At 39.8% G+C, this 15,708-nt stretch overlaps 2 protein-coding genes across 2 annotated transcripts; both read right to left on the reverse strand.

Moving 5' to 3' along the window:
* Nucleotides 1-8,232: 8,232 nt before the first annotated feature.
* LOC137295172 (homeobox protein OTX1 B-like) lies at nt 8,233-9,509 on the reverse strand. Its single transcript, XM_067826491.1, has 4 exons — nt 9,414-9,509; nt 9,190-9,291; nt 8,681-8,859; nt 8,233-8,554 (listed from the first exon to the last, which is right to left on the reverse strand). Exons 1-4 carry the CDS (start codon nt 9,507-9,509, stop codon nt 8,233-8,235), a joined length of 699 nt encoding a protein of 232 aa, XP_067682592.1.
* Nucleotides 9,510-11,970: 2,461 nt separating this feature from the next.
* LOC137295173 (cone-rod homeobox protein-like) lies at nt 11,971-13,247 on the reverse strand. The gene is made up of 4 exons (XM_067826492.1): nt 13,152-13,247; nt 12,928-13,029; nt 12,419-12,597; nt 11,971-12,292 (listed from the first exon to the last, which is right to left on the reverse strand). Exons 1-4 carry the CDS (start codon nt 13,245-13,247, stop codon nt 11,971-11,973), a joined length of 699 nt encoding a protein of 232 aa, XP_067682593.1.
* Between the last annotated feature and the right edge of the window lie 2,461 nt (nt 13,248-15,708).

A 15,708-nucleotide genomic window follows, 5' to 3' on the forward strand; every position in this document is an offset into this window, starting at 1 on the left:
ACCATATTAACACACTTTATGGATAACAAATTTTATTTTATTTGTGTGGGAAGGTTCGATACAAAATTCTGTCCCATTTGTCGAGCAGGAATGATAACGGTGCATAAATCTTTGAGACATCACAAGATAAAATAATTGTTGTCCATAAAATTGTCAATATTGAACTTCCCAGCTTCTAAAATGCCACTCAAAGAAGTAACTGAACTGCCTTGAATATATTGGCATCCAAACCATTTTGTTACGATCTACGTCATTTCAAACATCAAGTCACTTCTACAAGTGTGTATTGGTAAGTATTCCCTTTCATATTTGCGACAATCTGAAACCAAAACACTGTATTGTGACATGCACTTTCATTTCATTGCATATTTACAGCTTGTGAAATCGACATGCCCATCGAAGAACTGTGACTCATTTTTCGATAAACCTTCGTGCTACAAATGATACAAAACGATGTCAAGGATTACAGAAAGTCTACACTCTCCATACTTACATATTGTACACACACACACACACACACACACACACACACACACACACACACACACACACACACACATACATACATACATACATACATACATGCATATGTGTGTGTTTGTGTGTCTGTGTGCGTGTCTGTGTCTCTGTGTGTGTGTGTCTGTGTGTGTAAAGTTTTAAGCCCGTGGGAAAAGAACGCAGCTCAACACGTTTTTCTATCTAATTAGGATTTTATAAACACTCTCCACATTTTAAATTCTTTAAAAAATGACCTTTAAATATAGATATCCCGCCTTGATATTGTGTTTCCAGCATGCTATCAGCTATAACACGACCCCGTCGCTACCTCCTCTCGTACTTAATGTTATCAGAGTTTGGAATACATGTAGAGTGATACAGAACTGAGTGTATCTGGCGTTACGATGCTGACAAAATGATACCTTTCATAAGCTGAATTGATAATTGACGATTAAAATAAACATAGATTCCCTGGGGTTTCAAGATAAGCCAACAGACTCGACTCCTTGAATGTGAAAACATCCCATAAGGCAGTAAAACTGCAATAAAACTAGACACACTGCGATACAGGGGGAACCGCCGCCAGACGTGGAGAAGCAGATCTGACATACTTCCCTGAAGAGGAAAGTAAGTGTGTTTGGTTTAATAGCCACTCTGTTCCGTGTCAGACCTCACGCACCTCGTAGTAAAGAAAAGTAAGAGGTATTGTAATTTGTACAAGATAGTAGGTGATTGCCAAGGAAGATTTGGTGTTGATTCTAAAATCCGAAGACATGGCCATTCCACAGCTCAAAATAAATCTGTAAGAAGGGATAAATTGTAGAGAAGGTAAATAAAGCACCAGTCGTTCTCAAATGTATACAGTTCTCTACTAGCATGGGAACAGGAGTTCATTAGTCAACTTGTCAGTTCAATGATTTACATGCATCAACGTAAAAATCAATTAACGTTAATTTATGGTGTAGTTAAAATGACTGTTGCCTTTAGAATCACATTTAAATGTATAAAATATATCATTAAGCATGGGGCTACATCTGCTTGGTTCAGATACAGAACAGAAAAGATCAGAACATTTATGACGTACAAATATACAGTTAAATGTACATACCATGGTGGGATGGTTTGGAGGATTGTACAGTTGTCGTGATAGTACTACAAAACATACGCAGTTTTTTTTTATATAAAAAACCCACTGATTCGTTTACAGTCAAACAATTAGTTAAATCTTAAAACACTGGAGTGGGTGGGGGTGTTAACATTATAGTTTGGAATATAGGTTTTCCGATGATGTTTGGAGAAAGAGCAGAGGAAAATGTAGTGAAATTCATCACCAACATCACACGTGTCGCAGAGGTTACACATTCTTTCTTCAGTTGGAATTCTGTGCCGCCTACCTACATCTATAGGTAAACTGTGCAGATAGTTCAAAGCAAGTTCAACAGCTGCTAACTTAGACCATGAAAAGGAGAACAAAAATCTGAATGTTAGCGTCGAGGGTCCAGGTTACGTGAGTTTGCAGTTAACAGCTATCGTCATTCCAGATGCATTTTATACAACATATATTCCCGAACACCTGCAATTGTCCCAGTTGTACAATGGATACGGAGTGGGGATTTCTTAGGGGCGTGGAAAGGGCTTTATCGCGTGCATTTGCATTCTACAGTACAAAAGTATTACGAGTGGCATGGCTTCAATGTCAAAACCTTTGCTAGACGTGTGGTTGCAACTTGTGTCAACATCGTACTCAATGTGCGCTGTTTCCGTCTAGTGGTGACACTGGGGAATACGCTTGGTATTTCACGTCTAAATAATACCATTAATCGTATTAAATGTAATTTGGTTCTGGGGACTGGTGGGTAATGAAAATCAGATTGCCTGAATGAGATCCAATCTGGTATTGCAGCACTGCAATCAGCGCTATACTCGGTATATAATATAGTGGTAAGCGATGTATGATTCCAATGATAAAATGACCCGTCCTCATACAAAAGAAAACTATTAATTGCTTAAATTTAGGCATAAATAAATCATTTCATGTGAATGATGTATTTGTGGGAGTACACTGGTAATCAGCAACAAATTGAAAATCTAATGTACAGTATATGTAGGTTGGACAGAGTGAATAAACAGATTGTCATGTCGATGTCCACAAGCAGCCATGCTATAGTCATGACGTGATTTCGAGATGTGTCAGATATCTCTGTCTAAGCGCCGCATGTATTACTTTGTAGTATGTGGATGAAACCAGGCTCTACTTCTTTATGATTAGTTTTCATTCATGCAATATTTTTATCAGTAATGATCGATGTCTGATATACGAATATGGTTATTTAGGCATGATATATAAATATGTTTTAATCTACAACCCAAAAGTGACAAAGACAGTCCTTATCGCCAAACACATTTGGAAGCACAAGAGAAGCCACACAGTTATCTTTTGTACATCTGCCGCTGTGACATTTAGAAAGTGTTAACATTGGGAATAACGGTTGCCATATGGAGGTCAGGGTCGGGTGGATTAGATGAGATAAACATTTCGAGATTCTGACGTCAGTGCATCACGGATTGTAAAAGGGGAGATTAGTCCCACAGGACCTCGAACATTAGAGGTGAAGGTCGGGTGGACTAAATGTTGAACCGGAGTAAACTTTATTAGTAAATACAAAGGTGTTTCTGTCAGCTGAATGTGGAAACGTGCACTTTAACGTGTGAACGGTATCTTGAAACACAAACCATAAAACATGTATGCCAAACTTATTTGCAGAAAATATTACCTACTGGTTACCTACAGTCGCATGACCTACAGGGAAGCTGGAATATTGTTGACTGCAGTGTTAGTGAGCGAGTGAGTTGAGTTCTACGCCGCACTCCAGCGGCAATATTCCAGCCATATGGCGGAAGTCGGTAAATAATCGATCAAGTCTGGACCAGACAATCCAATGATCAACATAAGCATCGATCTTCGCAATTGGGAACCGATGACATGTGTCTACCAAGTCATCGAGTCTGACCACCTTATCCCGTTAGTCGCCTCTTACAACAAGCATATGCGCATGTTATAGCAAGCATGGGTTGCTGAAGGCCTTTTCTACCAAGGACCTTCACAAATCGAGTGCAGTGTTAAGCAACAAACAAACAAATTATGCAATGACTTGTTTGATTTCCTCCTGTAAGGTAAAGAACAAACGCTTCATGCGTAACAGAACCATATTAACACACTTTATGGATAACAAATTTTATTTTATTTGTGTGGGAAGGTTCGATACAAAATTCTGTCCCATTTGTCGAGCAGGAATGATAACGGTGCATAAATCTTTGAGACATCACAAGATAAAATAATTGTTGTCCATAAAATTGTCAATATTGAACTTCCCAGCTTCTAAAATGCCACTCAAAGAAGTAACTGAACTGCCTTGAATATATTGGCATCCAAACCATTTTGTTACGATCTACGTCATTTCAAACATCAAGTCACTTCTACAAGTGTGTATTGGTAAGTATTCCCTTTCATATTTGCGACAATCTGAAACCAAAACACTGTATTGTGACATGCACTTTCATTTCATTGCATATTTACAGCTTGTGAAATCGACATGCCCATCGAAGAACTGTGACTCATTTTTCGATAAACCTTCGTGCTACAAATGATACAAAACGATGTCAAGGATTACAGAAAGTCTACACTCTCCATACTTACATATTGTACACACACACACACACACACACACACACACACACACACACACACACACACACACACACACACACACACATACATACATACATACATACATACATGCATATGTGTGTGTTTGTGTGTCTGTGTGCGTGTCTGTGTCTCTGTGTGTGTGTGTCTGTGTGTGTAAAGTTTTAAGCCCGTGGGAAAAGAACGCAGCTCAACACGTTTTTCTATCTAATTAGGATTTTATAAACACTCTCCACATTTTAAATTCTTTAAAAAATGACCTTTAAATATAGATATCCCGCCTTGATATTGTGTTTCCAGCATGCTATCAGCTATAACACGACCCCGTCGCTACCTCCTCTCGTACTTAATGTTATCAGAGTTTGGAATACATGTAGAGTGATACAGAACTGAGTGTATCTGGCGTTACGATGCTGACAAAATGATACCTTTCATAAGCTGAATTGATAATTGACGATTAAAATAAACATAGATTCCCTGGGGTTTCAAGATAAGCCAACAGACTCGACTCCTTGAATGTGAAAACATCCCATAAGGCAGTAAAACTGCAATAAAACTAGACACACTGCGATACAGGGGGAACCGCCGCCAGACGTGGAGAAGCAGATCTGACATACTTCCCTGAAGAGGAAAGTAAGTGTGTTTGGTTTAATAGCCACTCTGTTCCGTGTCAGACCTCACGCACCTCGTAGTAAAGAAAAGTAAGAGGTATTGTAATTTGTACAAGATAGTAGGTGATTGCCAAGGAAGATTTGGTGTTGATTCTAAAATCCGAAGACATGGCCATTCCACAGCTCAAAATAAATCTGTAAGAAGGGATAAATTGTAGAGAAGGTAAATAAAGCACCAGTCGTTCTCAAATGTATACAGTTCTCTACTAGCATGGGAACAGGAGTTCATTAGTCAACTTGTCAGTTCAATGATTTACATGCATCAACGTAAAAATCAATTAACGTTAATTTATGGTGTAGTTAAAATGACTGTTGCCTTTAGAATCACATTTAAATGTATAAAATATATCATTAAGCATGGGGCTACATCTGCTTGGTTCAGATACAGAACAGAAAAGATCAGAACATTTATGACGTACAAATATACAGTTAAATGTACATACCATGGTGGGATGGTTTGGAGGATTGTACAGTTGTCGTGATAGTACTACAAAACATACGCAGTTTTTTTTATATAAAAAACCCACTGATTCGTTTACAGTCAAACAATTAGTTAAATCTTAAAACACTGGAGTGGGTGGGGGTGTTAACATTATAGTTTGGAATATAGGTTTTCCGATGATGTTTGGAGAAAGAGCAGAGGAAAATGTAGTGAAATTCATCACCAACATCACACGTGTCGCAGAGGTTACACATTCTTTCTTCAGTTGGAATTCTGTGCCGCCTACCTACATCTATAGGTAAACTGTGCAGATAGTTCAAAGCAAGTTCAACAGCTGCTAACTTAGACCATGAAAAGGAGAACAAAAATCTGAATGTTAGCGTCGAGGGTCCAGGTTACGTGAGTTTGCAGTTAACAGCTATCGTCATTCCAGATGCATTTTATACAACATATATTCCCGAACACCTGCAATTGTCCCAGTTGTACAATGGATACGGAGTGGGGATTTCTTAGGGGCGTGGAAAGGGCTTTATCGCGTGCATTTGCATTCTACAGTACAAAAGTATTACGAGTGGCATGGCTTCAATGTCAAAACCTTTGCTAGACGTGTGGTTGCAACTTGTGTAGATCTATGTATTGCACAATTTTATCATAACAAATCCAAAAAACAATCTGCCGAGAACTGAAACTGGAGTAATCAAGTATTGCCAGACATTGTAGGCATTATGTTTATAAATATTCTGAATTTTATGACAAAGCAAAGAATAACAAACCAAAGAATAACAATAGAATAGAGATCTATCATCAGCTCACCTGCCAATGGCACGAAACAGTCAGTTTAGAGAATGCACGTGTCCAGTGTATTCTACCTTCAACTCTCCCAAAGGTAAGGACAACCAGAGTAATCCCCCTACTTAAATTTACTTGAAGATTCAGATGACATTTATTCCCTGTAGGTAACTTGGGGCGATGTCTTTGTCTCACACTGTGGTCAGTGAATAGTTGAGAACTCTGGCACTGGATATTGCGTCAGTGAATGCGATGTAGACTAGTTGGGATCGTAGTCCGTCATCGAGGAGTATCCGGGTCCAGAAAGACTGAAGCATAAGATATTGTTGTAAGCCAAGACTGACAGGTGAATATGTTAAAGCTGATAAGAGCGAAAAACACCCTTGGGAAACATGAACCTCATGTTTGTGCCCCTGTGATTTATTCTCCATGCGGTGTTTCATTGTACGTCGTTAGTTTCATAAATACAGTATATTTTAAATCAGGGATTTGTATATAGTGATTTTGTTGAAACTCATCCAACAGTTATCCTGCTAAAGGAAGCATGATACTTTCCGGGTGCTTGAACTATAAATGTCAAAGCTAAACAGCTGGACATTTGTAATTGTGTATTGTTTTATATGTTATTATGAACTTTTGTTTCAAATTTCAACGAAATCGGTGAAGAAATTAATATTTTAGATTTTTTTCACCGCTCCACTCAATAGACAAAATACCTTATGTAAACTGTTTATTGCATGTAATCATTGTAGCGGTAGAATATTCAAGAATGTCTGAAAGTAGTATGTACATTTCGTGATGTTGATCAAGTAGGACACGCCAGGGGGTGTTCAGTACTAGTCAGTCTTAACAACAGATGTTGTAAATGAGTTGTCACTCTTCATGCACGTGCTCCACACTCACTCTGATACCCTGACTCGTGTATATCGAGAATTATCCAGAAATGTTGTTATCAGTTCAGCTTGCCTTCTTGTCTCCACACCATGTCGGTGTGGTGCCATTATCAGGCGCCTCCTCCTGTTACTAGCGATGTCAACACATCATCAGTTACCACACACAGTTTACTGCCTCTGTCACGATTCACTGTCTTCATCAGCAAATCAAAACATGATCAGATCAAAGTCTTAAGTCCAGTTTCAGCTGTAAAAGTTTCTGAAAGTCTTAACAAATGCTATGGTATGAGCCGTTTTGATTGATGATTAGAGTTTTTAAGCGTTGCTTTTCCACTATTTTCCATTTCAAAATCGTGCTTCCATCACACTATGCTACCTTAATAACATATGCGTGTGGATCAGAAACTCAGAGGGTGGGACTTTACAAGGCGGAAAAATCAAATATTTTAACATGTATAACTGAAATGGGTTCTAGAGACTGATAACATTCGGCTCGAAACGTCCATAAGAAATCCCCGCTCCGAGTGGATTATACAGCTAGGACCATACCATCCAACTATTTACTGATGTTAACATATAACGAACAGTATAAAATGCCAATGACCGCTGTTCTTGCTTTAAGAATAGGTCCTGTGTCTTAGTCATTTCAATCGGTGAATGTCAGAGTCGAAAATGTTTTTCAGCAAACCACGTTTCTCGTAAAAAGCAACTGGAGGGATCGACGAACCCGTATCCAAATTGAGTAGATTAATGCTCGTGGTGTTGGTCACAACGTTATTTGGTAACGACAAGATTAGTTAATACCTGCAAATCAACTAGATCAGTTTCAACAAAGAAACGAAATCTGAGTCAAGCGATTAAGGAGGCGAAAACTGTTTTGCAGAGGTATCTGCCCCACTCATGTCTGTGTATACAAATTGAGAGTTCGAATCCTGTATTAGAATACTTTGACACCCGTGCAAGCAGTTTACTATATGAAAGTTGTGGCATGCATGCTGTATAAGAAAATGAAATACAATAGCTTTTTGATAATGTTTATTAGCTCAGGATCATATACAGTCATATTAAATTGATACTTGCAATCCATAACACAAACACAACAACATATACATTAATAGTAACAAAGCAAGCCAAAGATGACTTCATCATTGGACTGTTGCAACCATTTGACGTGGGCTTTATATATGCAAAAGCGTGCTGCATTTGACCACGAATGTGATCTCCATAGGCGATCTAGACACCGATCTGGGGAAATGTCATGGGATCGCTAAGGCAGTTGAGAAGATAATTGGGGTGGTATGGACTTAGGGGAGAGCTGAAGTTGGACTGGCTGGAATACTCCGTCCACTGTTGCGGGCTTGGTGTGGCTTGGAAGGAGGTTTCTGTCATCACATGTGGGTAGTGAAGGGCACTCTGAACAGGCCGTGTACTGGATACTGCGTCAGTGAGAGCGCTGTAGACGTTGTGAGATGATGTGAACATCAAGGGATTGTAGACTGGGTCGTAGTCCGTCAGTGAGGAGTATCCGGGTCCGGTGCTGGGCAGGTAGTGAAGACTGAAACCCAAGAAAAAGAAAGCGTTGTAAGCACGGGAATGAGAGGAGAGTGTGTCGAAGCTATTCAGAGCACCATGCACTTGCAAAACTAACCGATGCATGTGTGGTCGCTTGTTGTGTACTTACTTTGATTTGGGTTTGTCTTTCACGTCATCTTTCTTGGTCGCTGTGGGTGGTGTGAGCACGTGACACTTGTCCGGTACCGTTATATCACGTGACAGTGATGTGCCTTGTTGATACAGTTGCTGTCTCATCCAGTTCAAGTGAGCACCTTTAGACTGTCGCTTGAACATGGAACGGCGGTTCTGAAACCAGATCTGTATGCCACGACGTGGCCACTTATAATGGGACATTCTAAAATTCACTGGTGTAGTATATTTGGTAAAGAGTTTTCTCCAACTATGAAACGATATTTGCAAAATACTGATTATACCCTAAATATAATAGCTACGTATCTTACGCAATAAGTAAAGCAGTTGTGACTCTTGTCCAGTAGTATATATAATTGAAGGTAACTGCGTGTGTAAATGAGGGTAAAGGGGTTTATGACATTGTGATATTTCAGATAGGATGTTTTGTCCTATGAGAACTTTGCTCAAGTATAAGTGTCATTGGGGTTATATTCATCCACCTACCGATAGTCTCTCCACGTCGATGTTGATGGTGTTGGAGAGATCCTCCAAGATGGAGCTGTCAGGATACTGAGAGGACAGGAACACCTTCTCCAGCTGGGCCAACTGTGAATATGCACGATGCAGATCAAAACGGGTTTCAGATGTATTTTGGGTGATTTTCAAGATTAGCGTTTATTGTGGTGTTATCTTTATACGTTTGGAGTAATGGAATATAAAATATTTACCTGACTAGCAGAGTACTTGATTCGGTTCCTGGACGGAACGATAGCCTTGTTAATGCTACACTTGCTTGGCTTGGTCTCGGGGCTCTTCACTTTCATTTCTGCCTCGTAACTGTGTAGAAATCTTTCCAAAACGAACTGCGAATAATGTGAAGATGACGTGACAAGTTTAGACTGTTCAGATGAGCGCAGATCTATGACTAGTGCCTGAAATCAAGGCGTTTCAGCTTTTATTACCGTAACCTGACTGTCGGACTTCTTTTAAGTCCACCTCCATACACCACCCACTCATTACTTGCATTTATGTATTGTTAGCAATCAGGAATTATCCCTTCATGCATAGCCGCCATGCTGTTTAAGCTGGAACATCTTGATTGTTTTCACAGCGATAAGAAGTGCATCTTTCTTTGTTTAATTAATTTTTAAAGGTAGCAGTCGTACCTGAGGTAGCCGTACATTAAAGAAACCTCCGACGAGTGAGCGTGTACTCACTTACTTGTCAAAACTTCACACCTGCATCAGAGAGGCCGCCCTTAGTAGCACACATGCATTGATACTACGTTTAAATGACCATGTTCTTTGTGTTACAATTTCATAAACAAACACAGCCAACAATTTACAAATCCTACCGAGGAATCCCTATAATGCATGGATGGAGCAGGCATTAAGGAAAAGAGAGGCTTCACGGGCACAACACTTTTGTTTTTAAGAGCATCAAACGCAAATGCATTTACCTGAAAGTTAAAACTGGCACATGAAGAAAGGATCTAAATAATCATTATTTGCTCCAAAAGAAATAAAATTGATACATGCCACGAGTCAGGATGATGGTTTACCAGTTGCTTACACTGTTTTCATCTGGCTCTCCTACATTTGTAGATTTGGAGAAAAATACTTGCAATTTACAAACCACGTGGCCAAAACACACACCAACCAGCACATGAAATACACCATAGCCGTAATTATCCATATATTCACCTTCATTCATATCACATATGTAACTGTATGTTAAGTAAATGAATGTGGCCAATCATTTCAACATCCCACTCACGTTCCACATACCAAATTACCCATGAATACCTTTCGATATAATCGAATGGATATTAATCCTAATTCCATTTAAGCTAGAACTTGACTGGCACCATGTACATTTCATTGTGGCAATCCACGTACTCCTAAACAAAATCTTAGAATGTTGTTACTACACCGAAAAGTGTTTGGTATATTTGTAATTCAAAGCTCATCTTCACACAGCGCCACTGTTCCTCAAGTCCATCCTATCCGAAGGAAGCGTCTGATAATCTAGTAAGGTGGCCATGCTTTAGGCTTTGTTTTCTTCAAAACGGTATAACCAGCTATACCGAAACGTCACTATTGTGAAAACAAAGAAGTTATCATCCGTAAAATTTCGTCATCAGTATGCTTCTAGCTGGCATACGAAGCAGAGGATTTCGAAGCGCTAAATTGTTTCAGGTTGTCGATAGTCAATTTTGAGTAGCTTTGAAGTAGCTATCGCTTTCAACATAAGATTTAGGTAATGCCAAATGTACCGGTCAACATTGAAAAACATGGTCTCCTTCATTTTCCCAGTTCTTTCTTCTACACAATCCTACATGTGCCACACAGTTTGTGATTAATTCCAATTTCTACCCGTGAAGGTCCGGATCGGAACTGGTTTTCAGGAACCCATGCTTGCCGTAAAAGGTTACTGGCGGGATCGGGTAATCAGGCTCCTTGACTTGGTTGACACGTCATCGTATCCCAATTAAATAGATCGATACTCATGACGTTGATCACTGAATTGTTTGATGTAGGCTCGATTATTTACCGACCACCACCAGATAAATGGAAGATTTCTGAGCTTGACGTTAAATAAGAAACCAACCGACCTAACAATTTCTGCTGACCATTCCATCTCTGGGACTCATGTGTGTCACTGGCTACACACGTACATGCATCTTGTAAGTTTCAATATTGATTCTCATTTTCGGATGTTGATGTGATTTCGTTTCTTATCACAGTTTATAAACGACCATCTCTCAGTGTATCCTTCGCTATTGCGTGTCGGCTTCCGGAATCAACGACATGTAGGTTGTGGATTTAGTTCCAAATCTTTGCGGGAGGTGAAGATGAATGTCTATGCCCCATATGTAATAGCAATCAATGGAAAATTGCTCAGTTTCAAGAAAGAATCCCAATCTAACTGATTCATTTGATTGTAGGGGACGAAAACTGCTTGGAAGAAGTATGTGCCCCACTCATGTCAGTGTACACAAATTGAGAGTTCGAACCCTGATTAGGATACTTTGACATATTTCTTTGTATGAGAAAATGAAATGCAATAGCTTTTTCATAATGTTTATTAGCTCAGGATCATATACAGTCATATTAAATTGATACTTGCAATCCATAACACAACAAACACAACAAAATATACATTAATAGTAACAAAGCAAGCCAAAGATGACTTCATCATTGGACTGTTGCAACCATTTGACGTGGGCTTTATGTATGCAAAAGCGTGCTGCATTTGACCACGAATGTGATCTCCATAGGCGATCTAGACACCGATCTGGGGAAATGTCATGGGATCGCTAAGGCAGTTGAGAAGATAATTGGGGTGGTATGGACTTAGGGGAGAGCTGAAGTTGGACTGGCTGGAATACTCCGTCCACTGTTGCGGGCTTGGTGTGGCTTGGAAGGAGGTTTCTGTCATCACATGTGGGTAGTGAAGGGCACTCTGAACAGGCCGTGTACTGGATACTGCGTCAGTGAGAGCGCTGTAGACGTTGTGAGATGATGTGAACATCAAGGGATTGTAGATTGGGTCGTAGTCCGTCAGTGAGGAGTATCCGGGTCCGGTGCTGGGCAGGTAGTGAAGACTGAAACCCAAGAAAAAGAAAGCATTGTAAGCACGGGAATGAGAGGAGAGTGTGTCGAAGCTATTCAGAGCACCATGCACTTGCAAAACTAACCGATGCATGTGTGGTCGCTTGTTGTGTACTTACTTTGATTTGGGTTTGTCTTTCACGTCATCTTTCTTGGTCGCTGTGGGTGGTGTGAGCACGTGACACTTGTCCGGTACCGTTATATCACGTGACTGTGGTGTGCCTTGTTGATACAGTTGCTGTCTCATCCAGTTCAAGTGAGCACCTTTAGACTGTCGCTTGAACTTGGAACGGCGGTTCTGAAACCAGATCTGTATGCCACGATGTGGCCACTTATAATGGGACATTCTAAAATTCACTGGTGTAGTATATTTGGTAAAGAGTTTTCTCCAACTATGAAACGATATTTGCAAAATACTGATTATACCCTAAATATGATACCTACGTATCTTACGCAATAAGTAAAGCAGTTGTGACTCTTGTCCAGTAGTATATATAATTGAAGGTAACTGCGTGTGTAAATGAGGGTAAAGGGGTTTATGACATTGTGATATTTCAGATAGGATGTTTTGTCCTATGAGAACTTTGCTCAAGTATAAGTGTCATTGGGGTTATATTCATCCACCTACCGATAGTCTCTCCACGTCGATGTTGATGGTGTTGGAGAGATCCTCCAAGATGGAGCTGTCAGGATACTGAGAGGACAGGAACACCTTCTCCAGCTGGGCCAACTGTGAATATGCACGATGCAGATCAAAACGGGTTTCAGATGTATTTTGGGTGATTTTCAAGATTAGCGTTTATTGTGGTGTTATCTTTATACGTTTGGAGTAATGGAATATAAAATATTTACCTGACTAGCAGAGTACTTGATTCGGTTCCTGGACGGAACGATAGCCTTGTTAATGCTACACTTGCTTGGCTTGGTCTCGGGGCTCTTCACTTTCATTTCTGCCTCGTAACTGTGTAGAAATCTTTCCAAAACGAACTGCGAATAATGTGAAGATGACGTGACAAGTTTAGACTGTTCAGATGAGCGCAGATCTATGACTAGTGCCTGAAATCAAGGCGTTTCAGCTTTTATTACCGTAACCTGACTGTCGGACTTCTTTTAAGTCCACCTCCATACACCACCCACTCATTACTTGCATTTATGTATTGTTAGCAATCAGGAATTATCCCTTCATGCATAGCCACCATGCTGTTTAAGCTGGAACATCTTGATTGTTTTCACAGCGATAAGAAGTGCATCTTTCTTTGTTTAATTAATTTTTAAAGGTAGCAGTCGTACCTGAGGTAGCCGTACATTAAAGAAACCTCCGACGAGTGAGCGTGTACTCACTTACTTGTCAAAACTTCACACCTGCATCAGAGAGGCCGCCCTTAGTAGCACACATGCATTGATACTACGTTTAAATGACCATGTTCTTTGTGTTACAATTTCATAAACAAACACAGCCAACAATTTACAAATCCTACCGAGGAATCCCTATAATGCATGGATGGAGCAGGCATTAAGGAAAAGAGAGGCTTCACGGGCACAACACTTTTGTTTTTAAGAGCATCAAACGCAAATGCATTTACCTGAAAGTTAAAACTGGCACATGAAGAAAGCATCTAAATAATCATTATTTGCTCCAAAAGAAATAAAATTGATACATGCCACGAGTCAGGATGATGGTTTACCAGTTGCTTACACTGTTTTCATCTGGCTCTCCTACATTTGTAGGTTTGGAGAAAAATACTTGCAATTTACAAACCACGTGGCCAAAACACACACCAACCAGCACATGAAATACACCATAGCCGTAATTATCCATATATTCACCTTCATTCATATCACATATGTAACTGTATGTTAAGTAAATGAATGTGGCCAATCATTTCAACATCCCACTCACGTTCCACATACCAAATTACCCATGAATACCTTTCGATATAATCGAATGGATATTAATCCTAATTCCATTTAAGCTAGAACTTGACTGGCACCATGTACATTTCATTGTGGCAATCCACGTACTCCTAAACAAAATCTTAGAATGTTGTTACTACACCGAAAAGTGTTTGGTATATTTGTAATTCAAAGCTCATCTTCACACAGCGCCACTGTTCCTCAAGTCCATCCTATCCGAAGGAAGCGTCTGATAATCTAGTAAGGTGGCCATGCTTTAGGCTTTGTTTTCTTCAAAACGGTATAACCAGCTATACCGAAACGTCACTATTGTGAAAACAAAGAAGTTATCATCCGTAAAATTTCGTCATCAGTATGCTTCTAGCTGGCATACGAAGCAGAGGATTTCGAAGCGCTAAATTGTTTCAGGTTGTCGATAGTCAATTTTGAGTAGCTTTGAAGTAGCTATCGCTTTCAACATAAGATTTAGGTAATGCCAAATGTACCGGTCAACATTGAAAAACATGGTCTCCTTCATTTTCCCAGTTCTTTCTTCTACACAATCCTACATGTGCCACACAGTTTGTGATTAATTCCAATTTCTACCCGTGAAGGTCCGGATCGGAACTGGTTTTCAGGAACCCATGCTTGCCGTAAAAGGTTACTGGCGGGATCGGGTAATCAGGCTCCTTGACTTGGTTGACACGTCATCGTATCCCAATTAAATAGATCGATACTCATGACGTTGATCACTGAATTGTTTGATGTAGGCTCGATTATTTACCGACCACCACCAGATAAATGGAAGATTTCTGAGCGTGACGTTAAATAAGAAACCAACCGACCTAACAATTTCTGCTGACCATTCCATCTCTGGGACTCATGTGTGTCACTGGCTACACACGTACATGCATCTTGTAAGTTTCAATATTGATTCTCATTTTCGGATGTTGATGTGATTTCGTTTCTTATCACAGTTTATAAACGACCATCTCTCAGTGTATCCTTCGCTATTGCGTGTCGGCTTCCGGAATCAACGACATGTAGGTTGTGGATTTAGTTCCAAATCTTTGCGGGAGGTGAAGATGAATGTCTATGCCCCATATGTAATAGCAATCAATGGAAAATTGCTCAGTTTCAAGAAAGAATCCCAATCTAACTGATTCATTTGATTGTAGGGGACGAAAACTGATTGGAAGAAGTATGTGCCCCACTCATGTCAGTGTACACAAATTGAGAGTTCGAACCCTGATTAGGATACTTTGACATATTTCTTTGTATGAGAAAATGAAATGCAATAGCTTTTTCATAATGTTTATTAGCTCAGGATCATATACAGTCATATTAAATTGATACTTGCAATCCATAACACAACAAACACAACAAAATATACATTAATAGTAACAAAGCAAGCCAAAGATGACTTCATCATTGGACTGTTGCAACCATTTGACGTGGGCTTTATGTATGCAAAAGCGAGCTGCATTTGACCACGAATGTGATCTCCATAGGCGAT

Source organism: Haliotis asinina, chromosome 8, assembly GCF_037392515.1.
Source record: "Haliotis asinina isolate JCU_RB_2024 chromosome 8, JCU_Hal_asi_v2, whole genome shotgun sequence".
Classification (NCBI taxonomy): Eukaryota; Metazoa; Mollusca; class Gastropoda; order Lepetellida; family Haliotidae; genus Haliotis; species Haliotis asinina.

What these genes read in the sequence shown, in the direction of transcription:
- LOC137295173 (XM_067826492.1), bottom strand. Translation starts at nt 13,247, where the DNA reads ATGAAAGTGAAGAGCCCCGAGACCAAGCCAAGCAAGTGTAGCATTAAC. An exon ending in TCAAGTACTCTGCTAGTCAG is followed by an intron (nt 13,030 to 13,151) that starts GTAAATATTTTA and finishes GCATATTCACAG; the next exon opens with TTGGCCCAGCTGGAGAAGGT. An exon ending in TCGACGTGGAGAGACTATCG is followed by an intron (nt 12,598 to 12,927) that starts GTAGGTGGATGA and finishes ATCTGGTTTCAG; the next exon opens with AACCGCCGTTCCAAGTTCAA.
- LOC137295172 (XM_067826491.1), bottom strand. Translation starts at nt 9,509, where the DNA reads ATGAAAGTGAAGAGCCCCGAGACCAAGCCAAGCAAGTGTAGCATTAAC. An exon ending in TCGACGTGGAGAGACTATCG is followed by an intron (nt 8,860 to 9,189) that starts GTAGGTGGATGA and finishes ATCTGGTTTCAG; the next exon opens with AACCGCCGTTCCATGTTCAA. An exon ending in AAAGACAAACCCAAATCAAA is followed by an intron (nt 8,555 to 8,680) that starts GTAAGTACACAA and finishes CTTGGGTTTCAG; the next exon opens with TCTTCACTACCTGCCCAGCA.